We start from the raw sequence: 15,358 nt of genomic DNA, 5'->3' as shown, positions 1-15,358 counted from the left end.
CACCTTCCCCGTTTTCACTTGAAGTCAATAACAATACGACACTGGAAGTTACATATTACAATGTATTGGGGGGGGGGGAGGCAAAAGGAAAGACCACAGAAAAATAATGACTTACTACTAGAATTAAGTGTAATATCTTAAGGTCACATTTACTCAAGATTTGTATATGTGCTCCAGCATAATGTGGTAAATTCTACAGAAAATCTGGCCTTTGTTTCATGTTTCGGTGGAACAACGATAACAGCGAGACACATGGTACAATAAAATGATGACTCATGATATTATAAAGGACTCATAACCAATTATGTCATACCTTGCTGTTCCTAGATGCACAACAGCAAGCCATGGCAGAAATGTGGAAAGTCTGAGTCAGATGTAGGAGAACCCAACTGTGAAATTCTCCTAAACCGTGCTCTCCATTACGTCCGACTCATTAGCTGTTAGCATCATATAAAGAGCAATGCTGTAGTCTAGTCTCACTGCATTCAAAAGGCATGTCGGAATCAATTACTGCAGGGAGGAGAGAGACAGTTTCAGTTATTGTCCATGTTTGTGTTGGTACCACGTGATCATATCACTGATGATTCAAGCAAATTATAAGTGCAAGAATGCAAAGTTGTTACCCTCAACGGAGAAGTGTATGATCAAAAGTCCAAAATTGTACCCCTGAGCAAACCGCTAACGCAAAATTAGCATCAGAAACACATTTGAGAGTATGCAAGAGCATTAATCAAAATACATAAGTTTGCCCTGAGTAAAGGTGTCTGCTAAACAAAGAAAATATGCAATAATGTTGAAACTGAAAAACGGCAAATTGCCACTAACTGGGGAATCATTAGCTATGTCTTTTCTGGTTTACATCATGTAAAAATGCAGCTGTTTGAGAATTCGAATTTCTGAGTAAATGCCACTTGCATGAGGAATCTGCAAATGTATTTAGGTTTGTACTAGGTTTGTGGATGTAATATAAGATGCGAATTCTCACTAATTTATCGTGATAAATAATTATTTTCTTACTTATCATTTGTTACTCATTGTAAGTGCATGATTTAACTATAATTGATTAACAAAGACTTTCACAAGAACAAACATTGCTACCTGCTTAGCTCTGAAGACGCAAGGTTTATTTTACCTTAAACACAATATAGATACACTTGTTGCTCACCACAGGCTTGACTATGAACGAATATAGCCAAACAGGAAAGGAAATGTATAGTATTACCACAAATGCAGTGTTCACATGTACTTCACCATGTCTTAGAGCTCAGGAAGCTATAATTCCCTCACAGAAGAGTAAGATAAGCTAGCATCAGCCCTTAATTTTGGGAAGAGAAAAAAAATTCTCCAGTTCAATGTTTATACCTTGGAGAAAAACAACCATAGAAATGTACATGTCGTTATCCCTTTTATATAGACAGTTCCATGACTGAACACGACATCCCTTTTGCAGGAATGATACCACAGGGAAAAAACGTCAAGCACAAACACGTCTACAGTCCATGCAATTGCTGCCGAAGTGACACCAAGCCGCCATCTTTGAGTAAGTCCACCCCCTCCCCCAGTACTATGTCTGCCCTCAACAACTGTTGCCATGCAGTGTGATTCATGTTCAACCAGCAATTCTGAGAAGGACTGCAATCTTCGGGACCTCTCATTTCACCACAAGGCTGTAGACGACAGTGAATGCTATCAGCACCATGGACAGCAGCCAGGGTCAGAGTACAGAGGCTGCAGCCAGACTGATTGTGAGGATGCTTTAGCATTGGGGATCCACAGGCAGATAAACTGGGAAAGATTAACCAATGAGAAGGACCAGAAAGTACTGTAAATATGCGCATGATGTCATAGATGGGCTGCCTTGCTAAGGTGCATTCCGTTGGAGGCAGACCTGAGCAATCAAACTGCAGAGAAGTAACTTTTAATTATGCCACATTGAGCAAAAACGTGTGCTACTATATTGGTGACACTTAATGGGTTTTTTTGTAAGGTTTGTTAGGAAAATATTATCTGTGTAACACATGGCAAGACCATGGCTACGTAAATATTTACATAAACCATAAGTCACAAATAATCATCCGTACGACATCGAAGAATTGAGGGTGTTAGGCTGTCATCAAGATTTTTTTTAAAACTCCAGATTCAAGTGTCACTGAGTGGGAATTGAAATGACAGGCAGTTGGCCTACTGCAAAGATTAATTGAAGTGCACACATGAAACATTTAGATGAAGAATGTACAGTTGAGTACATCTGTGTGTACTGTATTATTTAATTCTGTACTTCAGGTTCCTGTTCTGTGTAAGTTTGATTATGAAATTGAGACGTTAAATTAGTTAGGGCCTAATACACATGCAGAAATGTACATTAGTATCTGTGACTACGTTCTTTTCTTTTGTTTACCATCCCTTTGAAATTGCAAAACGCTGTTTTGTTATCTGTGGATTACGCCAGCCAAAAGGAAACAGCCACAACTACAAACTACAAACAGGTTTCAGAAACTGGCTTCAAGGCCTATCTGGACCATCGAAAAGTTTTTGATTTCTCGTGCAAAAATGGCTTCCGTTTGTTTGGAAGTGCACCACTGTGACTTATAACTGTTATAATTAAAAACAAATAAATGTAACATTATATCGCATGCGTCTTTTAATGTAAACACCAACAATATGGCTATATTCAAGGTTCGTGTTCTGTTCGTTATACAGCCACTATTTACGGATTTCCATAATATAAAAACGTTCCAGTTAAAACATTTTCATAAATGAACATAGCAACATGTTCTTCGTCTAACAGGCTGCACACATGCATATAATTTCGATAAAATATACTCGTCTGGCCTAGCACAGCCTACAGCACAATACACATATCTCGTGCAGCTGTAGCTGAACAGGATATGTATTTACAATAATATCAATACGGATCCCTTTCATACAAGTGTTATATGGAGAATATAACGGGGGTGTTGTATTTATGGTTGAATCGGGAACCGTCGATTGTAATAGGGGAATACGTGGCTTATATATAATAAAGAACTCACCCAGTACAAAAAAGGGAAGCTCGGTGTTTTCCAGGTCGTCAACGACGACTATTTCCCCTGGAAAATCGTTCCTGACGGAGAACAGGAGCTTGGGCTCGGAGGCCGACGGACTGTGCATGATGCTCAGGTCGTTTTCCCTCAAAAACGGCAACGCGGATACGGTCACGCTTTTCATTTTACATTCGAGATCTTGGGACTGGTCCTCCTCGGCACCCAAACCGGGGATGCTGGCGAGATTCAGGGAAAAAATCCACAGGAACGAGACGAGCGAGCGAGGCTCCATCGTGCAGAGCATCACGACGATTCGGATTCCCTTCCCCGTCGAAGCAGCTGCAGTCAGACGCTGGGTAGCGCGAGGAGGAGAAGGGATGCGGAGGGGAATGCGCAGGCAAAGCGTGGATTTCCGGCTTATTGTCTGAGGGAATTTAACGGCTCTACTTTGACCGGAATCTGCGTACGCTCCGCCAGAATGCATAAAGACAAACTCGTTTTATTAAATGTGGTCTAACAATAGGTATATTTTTGTGGAGTTGTATTCACATTGAATTACTGACCCCCGTTTTGGAAGTGTCCACATCATCCCATTGCAAATGATTTCCTTTGGTTGGAATCAGCAAGCACTGAAAGTGCAGGGATGGAAGAATTAAGCAAAATATTCATCTGTGAAACCTCGGTATTCGTTTTTTAATTATTTATTGGGGGATATTGCATTGTGATGTCCAATTTAACAAAGCATACAGTATATTTGCCGCGTGTCGCCCCACGTTTTCCGGAATAACGGTGCGGCCATTATTATGCTGACATGTATATTAATGTTGAAGAGGACAGAATGTAATTCAGCAGCATTTGTTGTGATACCTTTTCCATTAAATTTATAAATGTTTGGGGTATGAATGTATGCAATTGAACTTAAATATAACAATATTTAGCTCTAACTATTTAACTATAATTGTGCACAAAACTGGTCAACCAAAAAGTAGGTACAATATCAGAAACAAAATAATATCAGAATAAAATACGAATTTGTCAGCTATAAATGTACACTGGAAATGGGACTGTACATTGTTTGTTGCAAATGTTCCCCCAAAATGGAAAAGGGTTATTATTGGGAAACTGGGACCAGCCTACTTATTTGCAATGTACTTCATAATTCCCCGGCTACTCAAACTTGAAGACACTTATTGTTATGGCAGCTGCAATAATGCACTCAGAGGGAAAGATTACCATATATATTATCCTCTGCCCTTTTCAAATGTTAGTAAAATAAACAGCCAATTAATGTGTGACTGGGGTAACCACCATCTAACCCAGTCTTTGTAATATTAATGAACGTGCTGCTGGAGAGTTCGCAAAGAATTGAGCCAGCATTGACTGCTTTAGTCTTAATTTCAACAGAAATCTGTTTCTGCGCAGGTAGCGGGTTCGAGTTTGTATTCCGCCGGGCAAACGGCGCTAACTAAAGGGTAGCATCGACACAGCTAACAGCGGAGCTAACCGAGAAGATCGACGCGCACCGCGCATCGTAAAGAAAACATTCAGGGATGAGTACAGGGATGGGGGGAAAAAATAAATAAATAAATGCATAAATAACATCTAGTGCATCTCTCAGCGTGTGATTTCATACGAATCGGAATAAATAAATGGACTGTTAGCTCGGAGGGGCCCCCGAGTGCATCTGCTGAAGGGGGACAGCAGGTGCTGCGGCGCTGGGACTGAGCGCCGGGTGAGAGAAAGTGGCCTCTGTGCGGTCTTGAGCCTCTGCCAGGGCAAGAGGAGCTGGGCTCCACCAAACTGCATAGAGGTTTTGTGATTAGAAGCCGCCAGATTCATTTTCGGCTGTGACCCCTGCTGTAATTGAACTCTGTGGACGGGGACGAGGACGGGGAGGTTCTATACCCCCCCCCTTCTATAGCCCCCCCCCCCCCCAACCCAACCCAACCCTGAGAAATCCATCTGTTTTGGGGGCATTTTGGGACAGCCCGACAAGTTATTACTGTCGAGAGTTTGCAGCTATTTTTGTTCCTTAATCCGGTGTGATATTAGGGGCGAGAACTGAGAACAAAGGAGCAGAATGATCTTTTGAAGTTTTTAGGCTTTTTTTTGTTTTTGTCTGAAATGGGAATGAATTAGAATTACTGAACAATGATTCCAGATCTGGCTGAACTTTGCAACATCAGGTCTCTGGAGTTTTACGATTTCAAAAAGAGCCGTTAAGACATGCTAAAGGGAGCTTTTTCAGGAGTGAAGGAGTGCTGATTTTCTGTCAGGATAGCCCCCTATTGCTGTAGAGATGGAAATGGTGCATGATGGGAGTCTGATCTTCAGGTTGAGGTGCACAAATGGCGTTTGAATGGGTTAAGACAGATCCACTTTATATAGCTGGGACTTTGGCATTGCAGAGGGATGGTTGGCCCTCTGGCATGTTTTTTTTTTTTTTTTTTTAATCATCATTTTTTTATTCATTAATTAAGAAGTGGCAGGGAGGGAGGGAATACATATCTATTTATCATTCATTTTTCCCCTTTTCAAGGCTAAAGAGAAACAAAATTAGAGCAGGCCGAGGGCTTCACTTTCCTCAGACAAGCAGTTTTATGTGTCGGCTCGTCCCCATTTTGAAAAGTCAGGTTCCTAAAATGATGGTGCCTTACACACGGCTTACCGTGTCCATTTAAGTGCATGCAATTCAGTTAGAAAGTAGCTCTGATGATGGGGGGTTTTTTTTACCAAAAAAGTTTTGCTTTGTTCAGCTGTATTGTGCATCTTCACCTGCACCTTCATGCAATGATGGACTGGCCACCGTGTGTGTGTAGAGAGAGAGAGAGAGAGGGAGAGAGAGAAAGGTAGATTAAGAGCAAGAGAGAGACACTGCATAGTGCACCCGGCCAATCACAATCCTACATGACCCACACCATGTCTGAATAAAATGTTTCTATTTTCCCCAAGTTCTTTGTAGAGTGTTTAATTGAATTCATTTGTTTTTATGTTCTCATGCTAACCTCACCTCTTCATTAGCTAAGAAGGTGCGGTTGTCTACTACCAAATAACTTTTGCATTGACATATATTTTATCTCAATGTATCTTACCACCATACATTTGCACACAACTTCTTACAACAAACGGTCCATACAATACCTCTATGCAGCCAGAGATCTGATTCCCTGCCGCGGTACTTTCAATACCGTAATTCCTGTATCAACTCATAACTCTCTCTGCTTTCCCGCTGTCTGAAAGTGAAGAATAACGGCTGTCCACTCTCCTTAAATTAAAAATTAAAAAATTGTGTTTGTGTTTGTGCATGAATTCAACAGTGATTATGTAGTTTGGATTTTTATTATACATTTTTCAGTTTGATTCTGTTTTTGCTGCTTGGTATAAATGTAGCTTTTTTGTTGACTGAGAGGGATGTGTGTGTCTCAGAGCTATTGTATTTCCAATCTCAGAGAATATATTTCTTCTGTCAGTCTCCTCTCATCAATATAAATATTCAATCACTGCATGATAATCCTGTCGATGGCGGTGAGGGGAGTTTCCTTAAAGTTATACATTAAGCTCTTTCACACATATTTTGGGAGTCGAAAATGGCACTATATCAACACTAAAGGAAGCCCCAACCCTTAATTAGCGTGGCGAGGAGGTTCAGGGCCACCTGAACAATGGGGACAATTATGAAGGTCTAAAAAGGCCATACACACAGGCAAGTACGCACACACACACACACACACACACACACACACACACAACATAGCCTCACGATTTTCCCCTCAAACACACAGAAATCACTGATTTTTTTTTTTCCACCTTCGACTCAGTTACAGTATATAGCGGCCCGGTCAGACCTGAAGGTAGATATCACACGGCGATTGGTCAGGGAGGAATAGCCTTGGTTCGATGTGAGTTAAAGTTACACATGATTGGATGTTCTGAGACAATCAACGTGAGATGATTGGTACATTGGGACAAGCCAGAATGGTATATTGGAGCTGGATGACAGTTGGATTGCAGGCTACCCGCAGAACTACTAACACCTGGCTTTAACACTGTCTATGAAATCATCTTCAAAGGCAAGCATACTCCCATAACACTCGGTTCACACAGCGTACAGTGAGGGTTCAGGAGTTGGATATTCATTTTCTGTCTGCATGTAATAAAACCACTATTTCTTTGGCTTCTCAGCCAGATGCTCTTTCACTTGGTACATAGCAGTTTTCAATATTATGGGTTTAACACTTGAGAGTCTAAGGAGGAAATAACACAGAATTTACGACAGAATGTATTACAAACATGGCCATACATTCTGTTTTGAGATGTTCTCTATTACAGGGGTTCACAACTCCAGCTCTGAAGGGCAGCAGGTGTTTTGGAGTTTTTTTTTTTTCAACTGGCAGCCAATTTAGCCCTTGAAACCAGGTGTGTGGACCCTTAGCCAATCAATAACTTTGGTTAAACCCATGAGGACTGAAACACACCACAAACCTATGGAGATCGAGTTATGGACCCCTGTTCCATAGATTAATAATACCGATAATTCCAGCTCCACAATTACACTTACTTTGAAAAACGCTATACTGAAGCTGAATATGTGAGTAAATAATTCATAATCATTTCTCATAACGTCAATAAACCATCGTGACTATGAACTAAATTAGAGAACAGTACAGGATCGCCAAGAGACTGGAAAATTTTTACTGCTCTTTCAATTACAGTCATCAAACTAATAGCAACCAAATCTCAATGTTGTCTCAGTCTGGTAATGATGTAACGGTAGCTAAGTAAAAGCTAAGAGGACAACTCTGATGACATCACGTGACAGCCACTAAATCAAAACTGGGATGAATTCACATAAGATCTTAATTCAGAGACCCAATTAAGACTAATTCAAGCACTTGTGTGATCATAAAAAATGTATTTGACAATCATGTTGCAAATATATCATGAAAAAAAAAATCAAAATATTAAAGGAAACACTGAAACGCTCATATTTTATTTCTAAGAGAATAATATATAAAGGAATGAGAAATTAGACTTTAGACTTCAAACTGAGTTTTAAATAATTTAGTTTGAGGTTCATTTATGCTAAATGCTTACAAAAATAATCCAAATGAAATACCCCAGTAATATGGTGGTGAATCTGAACCAGTTGGAATCTTTTGGTTTATTTTGGTGCATTATTTAAAAAATGACCAACCCCCTAATCTCCCTATGTCCCTCAATTTTCAATCTCCAGTTGTTTCTCCCCAACAGCTACAGCGTCACCTACGCCTACCCAATCAACGGCGTAGCTGCGACGCGCTTTCCCCCGCGAAGCCAGCGACTGTCTTCCACGCTACGAGCTACACGGTGCTACAGGAACGGGGGAATCTGAGAAGAGAGACGCATCGCTCATCTCTCACTGACAGGGACCAGCGGCCTTTGGGGGCGTCTGGCGCGTCGTTAGGTGGTGCTAATTCGGCCGTAACCCAAGGAGCCCTGGCCGACTTGCACCCGCCCCCTACCCCTGGCAGAATGAGGCCAGCTGGGTCCCGGCGGCGCGGCGGGCTCTCGGCCGTAGCCGGGCTAATTACGTAGTTCAGGCTCACTCCTGCACAGCAAAAGACTACAGGGCCCAGAATACACCTGTGGCCAGTGCTTTTAGCGACTGTTATCGGGCTGAACTACATTACCGCGGGGCTGGTTCTTTGTATAGTGAATAACAGCCCAAGAATAACACCTGGAACACACTTATAATGTGTTATGCCCGGATCTAGGATCTGTCATCTTCCCAGGTGTGTTATCTCACCCCATAAAACCTGAAAATAGTCTTCTTTTTCCTTGTCAGAATGACATGTGAGGGTGCTACCTAATAGCCAGTGGCAGTGTAACAATATGGGCAGGCTGTATGAACTGAAATCTAAAAAAAAAACCATAAATGGTGAGATGAATGCCCAAGATCACATTAGCAACATACACTGGTGCATGGCTCCATAGCTATTATGGGATGGTACCTTTGCAATGAGTCAGTTGCCTCTGCACACTGAATACAAAAAAGCAGCATATAGTGGCAGGGAATGAAGCCACCTATAGTTTCCGATTTTGAAATATTTTTTTTATGGATCACATTCCCTTCCCTCTCCTGGTATGAATATCGGTGCTGGAAGACATGTGCGTACAGCTCAATAGATAGCAGTAGAAAAAAAAATCCAAGCCATATTTTTGAAGAAGAATCAGGGTTGCTCCATCAAATATTGATTGTTAAACTCTTCCTGAGCAAAGATGCTGTTGGTTTTACTATCTGTGGGTACAAACTTGTTTGGTTTGCATTATTCAGTGTTGGCTGTGTACATTTGCAAATACATGTTCTGAATGACGATATATTGGAGTTAAAATCAAATGTGTGTTCATGAAAGAAAAACAAAAGTTATATTTTACATAGACACATACCCATAAGATGTGAAACTGAAAATTTGAAGTGGTCTGTTTTTTTTTGTTTTTTTTTCCCAGAGATAATGAAGCAATGAAGCACGGGACTGTGTTTTATCTCAGTAATTAATTGATAGAACGTCAGATGCTCCAGATAGTGTGTTGATAACGCAAGAAAAGGCTGCGTCTAGGTTCAAAGTGGACGCCAAACGCGATATCTCTCAGCATCCTGGGAGTTCCCCCCACATTTTTTCTTCCTTCACAAGATAAACCTTTGGAATGGGGGAAATAAAAGTGTGATCGAGGGTTTCCCAGGAGAGCCGGGGCTGGAGAGTCACCAGTCTAACCGTGTGATTAATAAAACAAGACCAGGTCAAAACCTAGTACATGGCTGGACCTAACACACTTCATCCAGCCGACCAATGGTGTAACCTCATAACTCGACCGACCAATGGTGTAACTTCATCACTCACTCAGTCAGTCAGACATTCTCGTTTGTAAGGCTGGCCCCTGTTGCTGTTGCGGTCCAGCCAAAAAATTAAACAAATAAAATGAAAGAATGACGTGTTGTGGGGCATGCCCTTAAAAGCAGCAGCAACGTTTGACCTTCCAGCATCTAGTCGGGCAGTCTCTCCCTAGAGCCGGTGGCATCTGGCGAGGAAACGTATCGCTGGCACATGAAAGAGTGGCACAGGATGCCCAGGGAAGGATCCAGAAGGCCCCGCGTGGCCCCCGGAGTTTGGCCATCTGTAACTTATTGGTCGTCATTAAGGTTTCTAATTCGGGGGCGAGCTGGGGAATTGCAGGAGGAGGGCCAGAAACGTCGTTACCCAAAGGCCCCCTGGAGGTGCGGTGGCGGCCATATTTACATATTTATGCACCTTAATTGTCTTTGCCTTATTGTTGTGACATTGAGGCCGCGGGAAGCCAAGGAGACTCGTACCGCGGTGCCTCTGTCCGGCTCGTTCAGTTTGTGTGAAGGCGCAAACGGGATGAAAAAAAAAAAGTCCTACCCTCGCTGTTCATTTTGCAGTTTCACAGGAAAACAGGTAGACCTCGATGCTAATTTACAAGCCATAAATTAGGTACCAGTTTCCCCAGGGGCCCCATTCGCTTTATTGTTCCTTGAATATTACGTCTGGTGAGCGCTCGCGACCTGACGAAATCTCACGTCTGCAGGAACGCGCGAAAGGAGCGTACCGAAAATACGGATCTAAATTGGGTAGCATTTCGCTCGAGGCTTCGGCAGCTGAAACACTTTGTGAACAGAAATGGAGGGCCTAGACCTAGAGAGAGCGAGAGAGAGAGAGAGAGAGAGAGAGAGAGAGGGAGAGAGAGAGAGAGAGAGAGAGAGAGAGAGAGAGAGAGAGAGAGAGAGAGAGAGAGAGAGAGAGAGAGCGCAAGAGAGAGACTATTATATAGAATATATATGACATATATATAGTATATAGTATATATATACAGTGAGTGCCATAAGATTTGGGACAAAGACAAAGACCTTTTTATCGATTTGGCTCAGCACTGCACAGTTTTAGATTTGTAATGAAACCATTCACATGTGGATTGTGGTGCACATTCCCAGCTTTTATTTAAGGGTATTTTTATACATTTTGGTTGCAATATGCAGAGATTACAGCACTTTTTATGCATAGTCCCCCCATTGCAGGGCGTCATAATTTTTGGGACAAATGGCATCACAGGTGTTTCTGATCAGTCAGGTGTGTTCAGTTTGGGTGCAGGTATAAGGAAGCTTTCATTATGTTGCTTTGATTCTAGCCTTTTGATTGCTTTTGGAGTCTGTTATAGCCATTTGGACCAGCAACATGGTCCAAATGGCTATAACAGACAAACATGAGGACCAGAGTTGTGCCAATGAAAGTCAAGCAAGCCATTATGAGAAGTAAGAAGAAAAACAGAGACATTAGGGCAAAACTTAGTCTTACCAAAACAAACTATTTGGAGCTTCATTAGCAAGAAGGAGAGCACTGGTGAGCTCAAAAAGAACAAAGAGCCTGGTAAGCCAAGGAAGACTCCAACTCTCTCAGATATATGATATTTAAAGTTAGAATACAACATCAGACAGAGACAACTCTCACAATGCAGCAGGTTTAAGGAAGCTTTAAATCATAAAGACAAATCCATTCGCTGAAATACCCCAACTGAGCCTAAGCTTATTCATAACACGCCTAGGCAAAAGAAAAAAAAAAAAAAGAATCCCAAAATGTTCTGGATTGAGCCCGGGAAGATCATTTTCCAGCCAGGATTACGTCTTAAATCTGCCGTTAAAGAATGAACAGAAAGAGAGGGGGACATGCATTCAATACTGTAAATATAAATACACCGGAGCTGTCTGTAATTATTTCAGCGTGCGGAAGGTGTTCCGGCTGTCCGATGCAAAAGGCATCAGTGCAGAATAAAAGATGTCATGTGGGTGCACTGACTTTTCGTTTGCCAAAAATAAAAAATAAAAAAAGTGCTCTGCAGGAGAGGCAGATATGCATCCCCCAGATTTCACACGCTGTCAACATTCTCGTTCCATTCCCATGGAAACGCTTAACGCGCCGCGGAGCCGTTCTCTAATCCCCCCCGTTCATTCAGGTGAAGGGCGCCCGTTCGCTGAAAAAGGCGTCCTTTGAAGCCTCGTTATCCGCGGGCCCCGCCGCTCGCTGCCTGAAACGGCATCCGGCGCGGCCGCCAAAAACCCGCCCCACGTGGCAGACCAAAAAACCCTGCCGGTACCGCTCCCCGTCATCAGGGAGAGGAGCAGCGTCCCGTTCCCCATCCCAGCCAAAAAAAAAATATTCCCACCAGTAACAGGACGAGCTATTCCACGATAAGGGAGCTGGGGGCCGAGCTAAGGCGCTACTTCTTTGCAAATCAAAGCCCAAACTGGTGGAGTGTAACAGGAGCTCCATGGCTGACTAGATTCAACTTTTCTTTTTTTTCTTTCTTATTCTCCTTTCGGATTCTCTGCTTAGAGAGAGAGAGAGAGAGAGAGAGAGCAAGATGCATCTCCCACAAGACGGGGGAAGACTTTGTCAGTGCGAATCCAGTTTAGCCCAGAGTCACAACAAACGTTCAGCAGACAACCCGCTAAAGCAAGAGAGGGGAGGAAGCATTTCTCTTTCATTAGCCAGGCTTGTCCCTCCAGGCCTCTCAGCAGTATTACCCCTTTTCCCCTGATTCCCCCCCCCTCCCCTCCCCTCCCCTCCTCCCTCACCCCTCCCTCCACCAACCCCCCCCCCATCCTCCCCCTCCCCCTCCTCCCTTCAAGTCCTCTCCATAATAACCCACTCCCCTTCCTCCTCCTTCACTCAACCCCGGGCCGCAGCCAATCGGCGGGCAGGAGGGGGGCGGGGCCTCGGGAGCCAGCCCGACAGAGCCGGCTGAAAAGAAAGAGACGCTTTCTCGAAAGACACGGAGGAGCAGCGAGAGAGCGAGAGAGCGAGAAAAAGAGAGAGAGAGAGAGCGAGAGAGAGAGAGAGAGCGCTAAACGCGCGCCCGGCAGACGGCAGCAGGCTAAGGCAGGAGGCGCGGACAGTGAAGGATGACGGCAGCGGCAGCGGCAGCAGCTCCTCCTCGCCTCCCTCAGCTCCTCGGCAGCAGAACCTCCCGGTAGACGGCGGGACTTCAGCAGCAGGTGCGCGCTCCTCGCTAAAGGACAAGCGGCAGGAAAGGAGGGAGCGCCGGAAAAACTGCTTTTATCCTTTTCTTTTTTTCTTCTTCTTATTCTTCTTCTTCTTCCGTGGATGTACACCCCCCCACCCTCCTCCTCCTACTCCTCCTACACCTCCTCCTCCTCCTTCTCCTCCTTCTCTTCCTCCTCCCCCCTTCCCGAGAACAGCTTCCTCCTGGATACCGGCAGGTACCATGGCGACCCGCACCTTTGACTCTGACCTCTCGGCGGCTGGTGGCAGCGTTCCCCCGGAGGCGTCCGAAACGCAATAAGTTGCGCTTCACGCTTTTTTTTTCTTCTTTCTTTCTGTGGACGGTTTTTTTTTTCCTTCTTCTTTCTGTTCCCTCTTTTCCTCCTGCGGTTGACTTAACCTGAAAAGAGGACCCGGGTTTTTAGTGGGGCTTTTCTTTTTTTTTTTTTCCTGTGGCGTTTCAGGAGCAGCGCAGCAGTCAGAGCGCAGTCTTTTTTTTTGGGGGGGGGAGCCAGGTGCGCTCTCTCCCTATTTCTGTTTTTCGGAAGGTTCAGGTGACCGCGTGACCGCGGAGGACAATGCCCGGATTATCCCACGCCGGACTCTCTCGCTCGCCCCAGGGAAGCGGCAAGTGAGCGAGCGGACAGGAGAAGGGGAAGCGGCGGGTTGGTTGGTGGTTGGTGGTGGTGCTGTTGGTGGTGGTGGTGGTGGGGGGGGCTGGGGGCTGGCCCTGTTTCCCCCGCTGTGGAGACCCGCTCATCCGTTCTGCTATCGCACGCACGCCACAGAGAGAGAGAGAGAGAGGACCAGGGAGGAAACGCAGGACAGGACATTCGTGAGACCCGCGCCCCCACCCCCCTCCCCATCGCAGCCTGGGTAAGTGACCGGGCGCTCCTCTCCCTGGCTGAGCCCCCCAATAACGCCAGCGCTCGCGGCTAGCTTAGAGGGGAGCTCAGAGTGCCGTGTCGTTTTTAACAGTCCGTTCCTTCCCCCGGTAATGAGCGCTCCATTATGCAGGAGAAGATTACGCAGGTATGCATCGATGTGTGCTTCATTTGCATTTTATTTCTTCTTCATTATTGTTATTATTGTTATTATTATTATTATAATTATTATTGCTGTTGCTGTTGCTGTTGTTGTTGCTGGCTTTGAACTTTGCTTTGTTTTTTTCGGTTTCTGTCGTGGCATTTCTGTGCAGGGCACCAGGGCTATGTCTGAGGAGAAAGCAGAGAAAGCAAGAGTTGTATGTTCAAGTGTGTGTGTGTGTGCATGTGTGTATGTGCGTGCGTGTGTGTGTGTGTATGTATGTTCCTTATTTGTGAAGAGGATCACGAATTAAGATGCTGTTATTGTATCAGGACGGCACGCAGAGTACTGCATATATATATATCTATGTACCATTGCGAAACACCCCTGTCCTTTCTCATTAGTTTGTTTTGGGTGGGGGGTAGGAAGTGGGGTTTGGGAGGGGGGGGCAGGAGCGTGGGGGGTTGTAGTGTGGGTGGGGCTGGGTGTAGGGTGGGAAACGATGTAATGCTGGCAGTTAATCTGCAAATTGAAAGAGTCTTTTCAGAATCAAACTTCGCAGTCTAAAGATTTGGTATATTTTTTCTCAAGTTTATCTCACCTGGGGGAAGTGATGGAGGTGGGGGCGGGGAGGGGTGCAGTGGGGGGGGGGTATGGGGGGTGTCAGTCTTCCCTCTGTGAGTGGGGGTTTGAGTGGGTTTCTCAGGCACTCTCTGCTGCTCCAGCCCAAAGCTGGGTTGTCATGGAGCTGAGTGAGGCGGTGTGCCATGGAGACGCAGGGTTCCGTTTCCGCGCAGTCGGGGCCAAACGTTGGGCGGGGGGGGGGGGGGGGTTTCGGAACCCCTCACTGAACACTGTTTCACAGAGAGTGAAATCAACAGCTGGTCCAATCAAAAATTAACCCTCCATCCCTCCCTCCCTGACCCCCCCCCCACCCACACACAACCACCCACGCACATACACACACACCAGCAGCAGAACACCAACACACAAAAAAAAGTCCGGCCAAGAGGTGAGAGAAACATATCCCACAGCTTTTTGTTAGTTAGCGGTTCTTCCCCCCTCACGGGCAGCTTCAGACACCCACCCGGGTGAACGGGGGCCAGGGGCTGGGGGGGGGCAGAAAGATTTAGAAGTCACAGATCTCCCCCCTCATTTCATTAGCATCTTATTAGTTTTTTTTCTTCCCCACCAAACGATCAGCGGTTGTCAGAGGCCCATGCCAGCGCTGCCTCCTCAGGAGTGGAAGTGGACGGT

General features: G+C 44.9%; 2 protein-coding genes across 5 annotated transcripts in view; one reads left to right on the top strand and one right to left on the bottom strand.

The window, feature by feature from the left end:
- The window catches only part of astn1 (astrotactin 1), a 323,396-nt gene extending 319,771 nt beyond the window's left edge, over nt 1-3,625 (bottom strand). For all 3 annotated transcript variants that reach the window (XM_035422531.1, XM_035422532.1, XM_035422533.1), the window contains exon 1: nt 3,033-3,625. In XM_035422531.1, the coding sequence (XP_035278422.1) occupies nt 3,033-3,507 (475 nt within the window). In that variant the 5' untranslated portion in view covers nt 3,508-3,625. The remainder of the gene's footprint in view (nt 1-3,032) is intronic.
- Nucleotides 3,626-12,819: 9,194 nt separating this feature from the next.
- The window catches only part of brinp2 (bone morphogenetic protein/retinoic acid inducible neural-specific 2), a 118,005-nt gene continuing 115,466 nt past the window's right edge, over nt 12,820-15,358 (top strand). Inside the window, exon 1 of one of the 2 annotated variants that reach the window (XM_035422622.1) lies at nt 12,820-13,951. The gene's annotated coding sequence lies outside the window, so the exon portion shown is untranslated. Of the gene's footprint in view, nt 13,952-13,988; nt 14,108-15,358 lie in introns of those variants that run through there. The other variant, XM_035422623.1, reaches the window with a different exon arrangement.

The sequence above is a fragment of the Anguilla anguilla genome, chromosome 6 (assembly GCF_013347855.1).
Source record: "Anguilla anguilla isolate fAngAng1 chromosome 6, fAngAng1.pri, whole genome shotgun sequence".
NCBI classification, from domain to species: domain Eukaryota; kingdom Metazoa; phylum Chordata; class Actinopteri; order Anguilliformes; family Anguillidae; genus Anguilla; species Anguilla anguilla.
The sequence above is the reverse complement of the archived record's forward strand: the minus strand, read 5'-3'. Positions and strand labels throughout refer to the sequence as shown.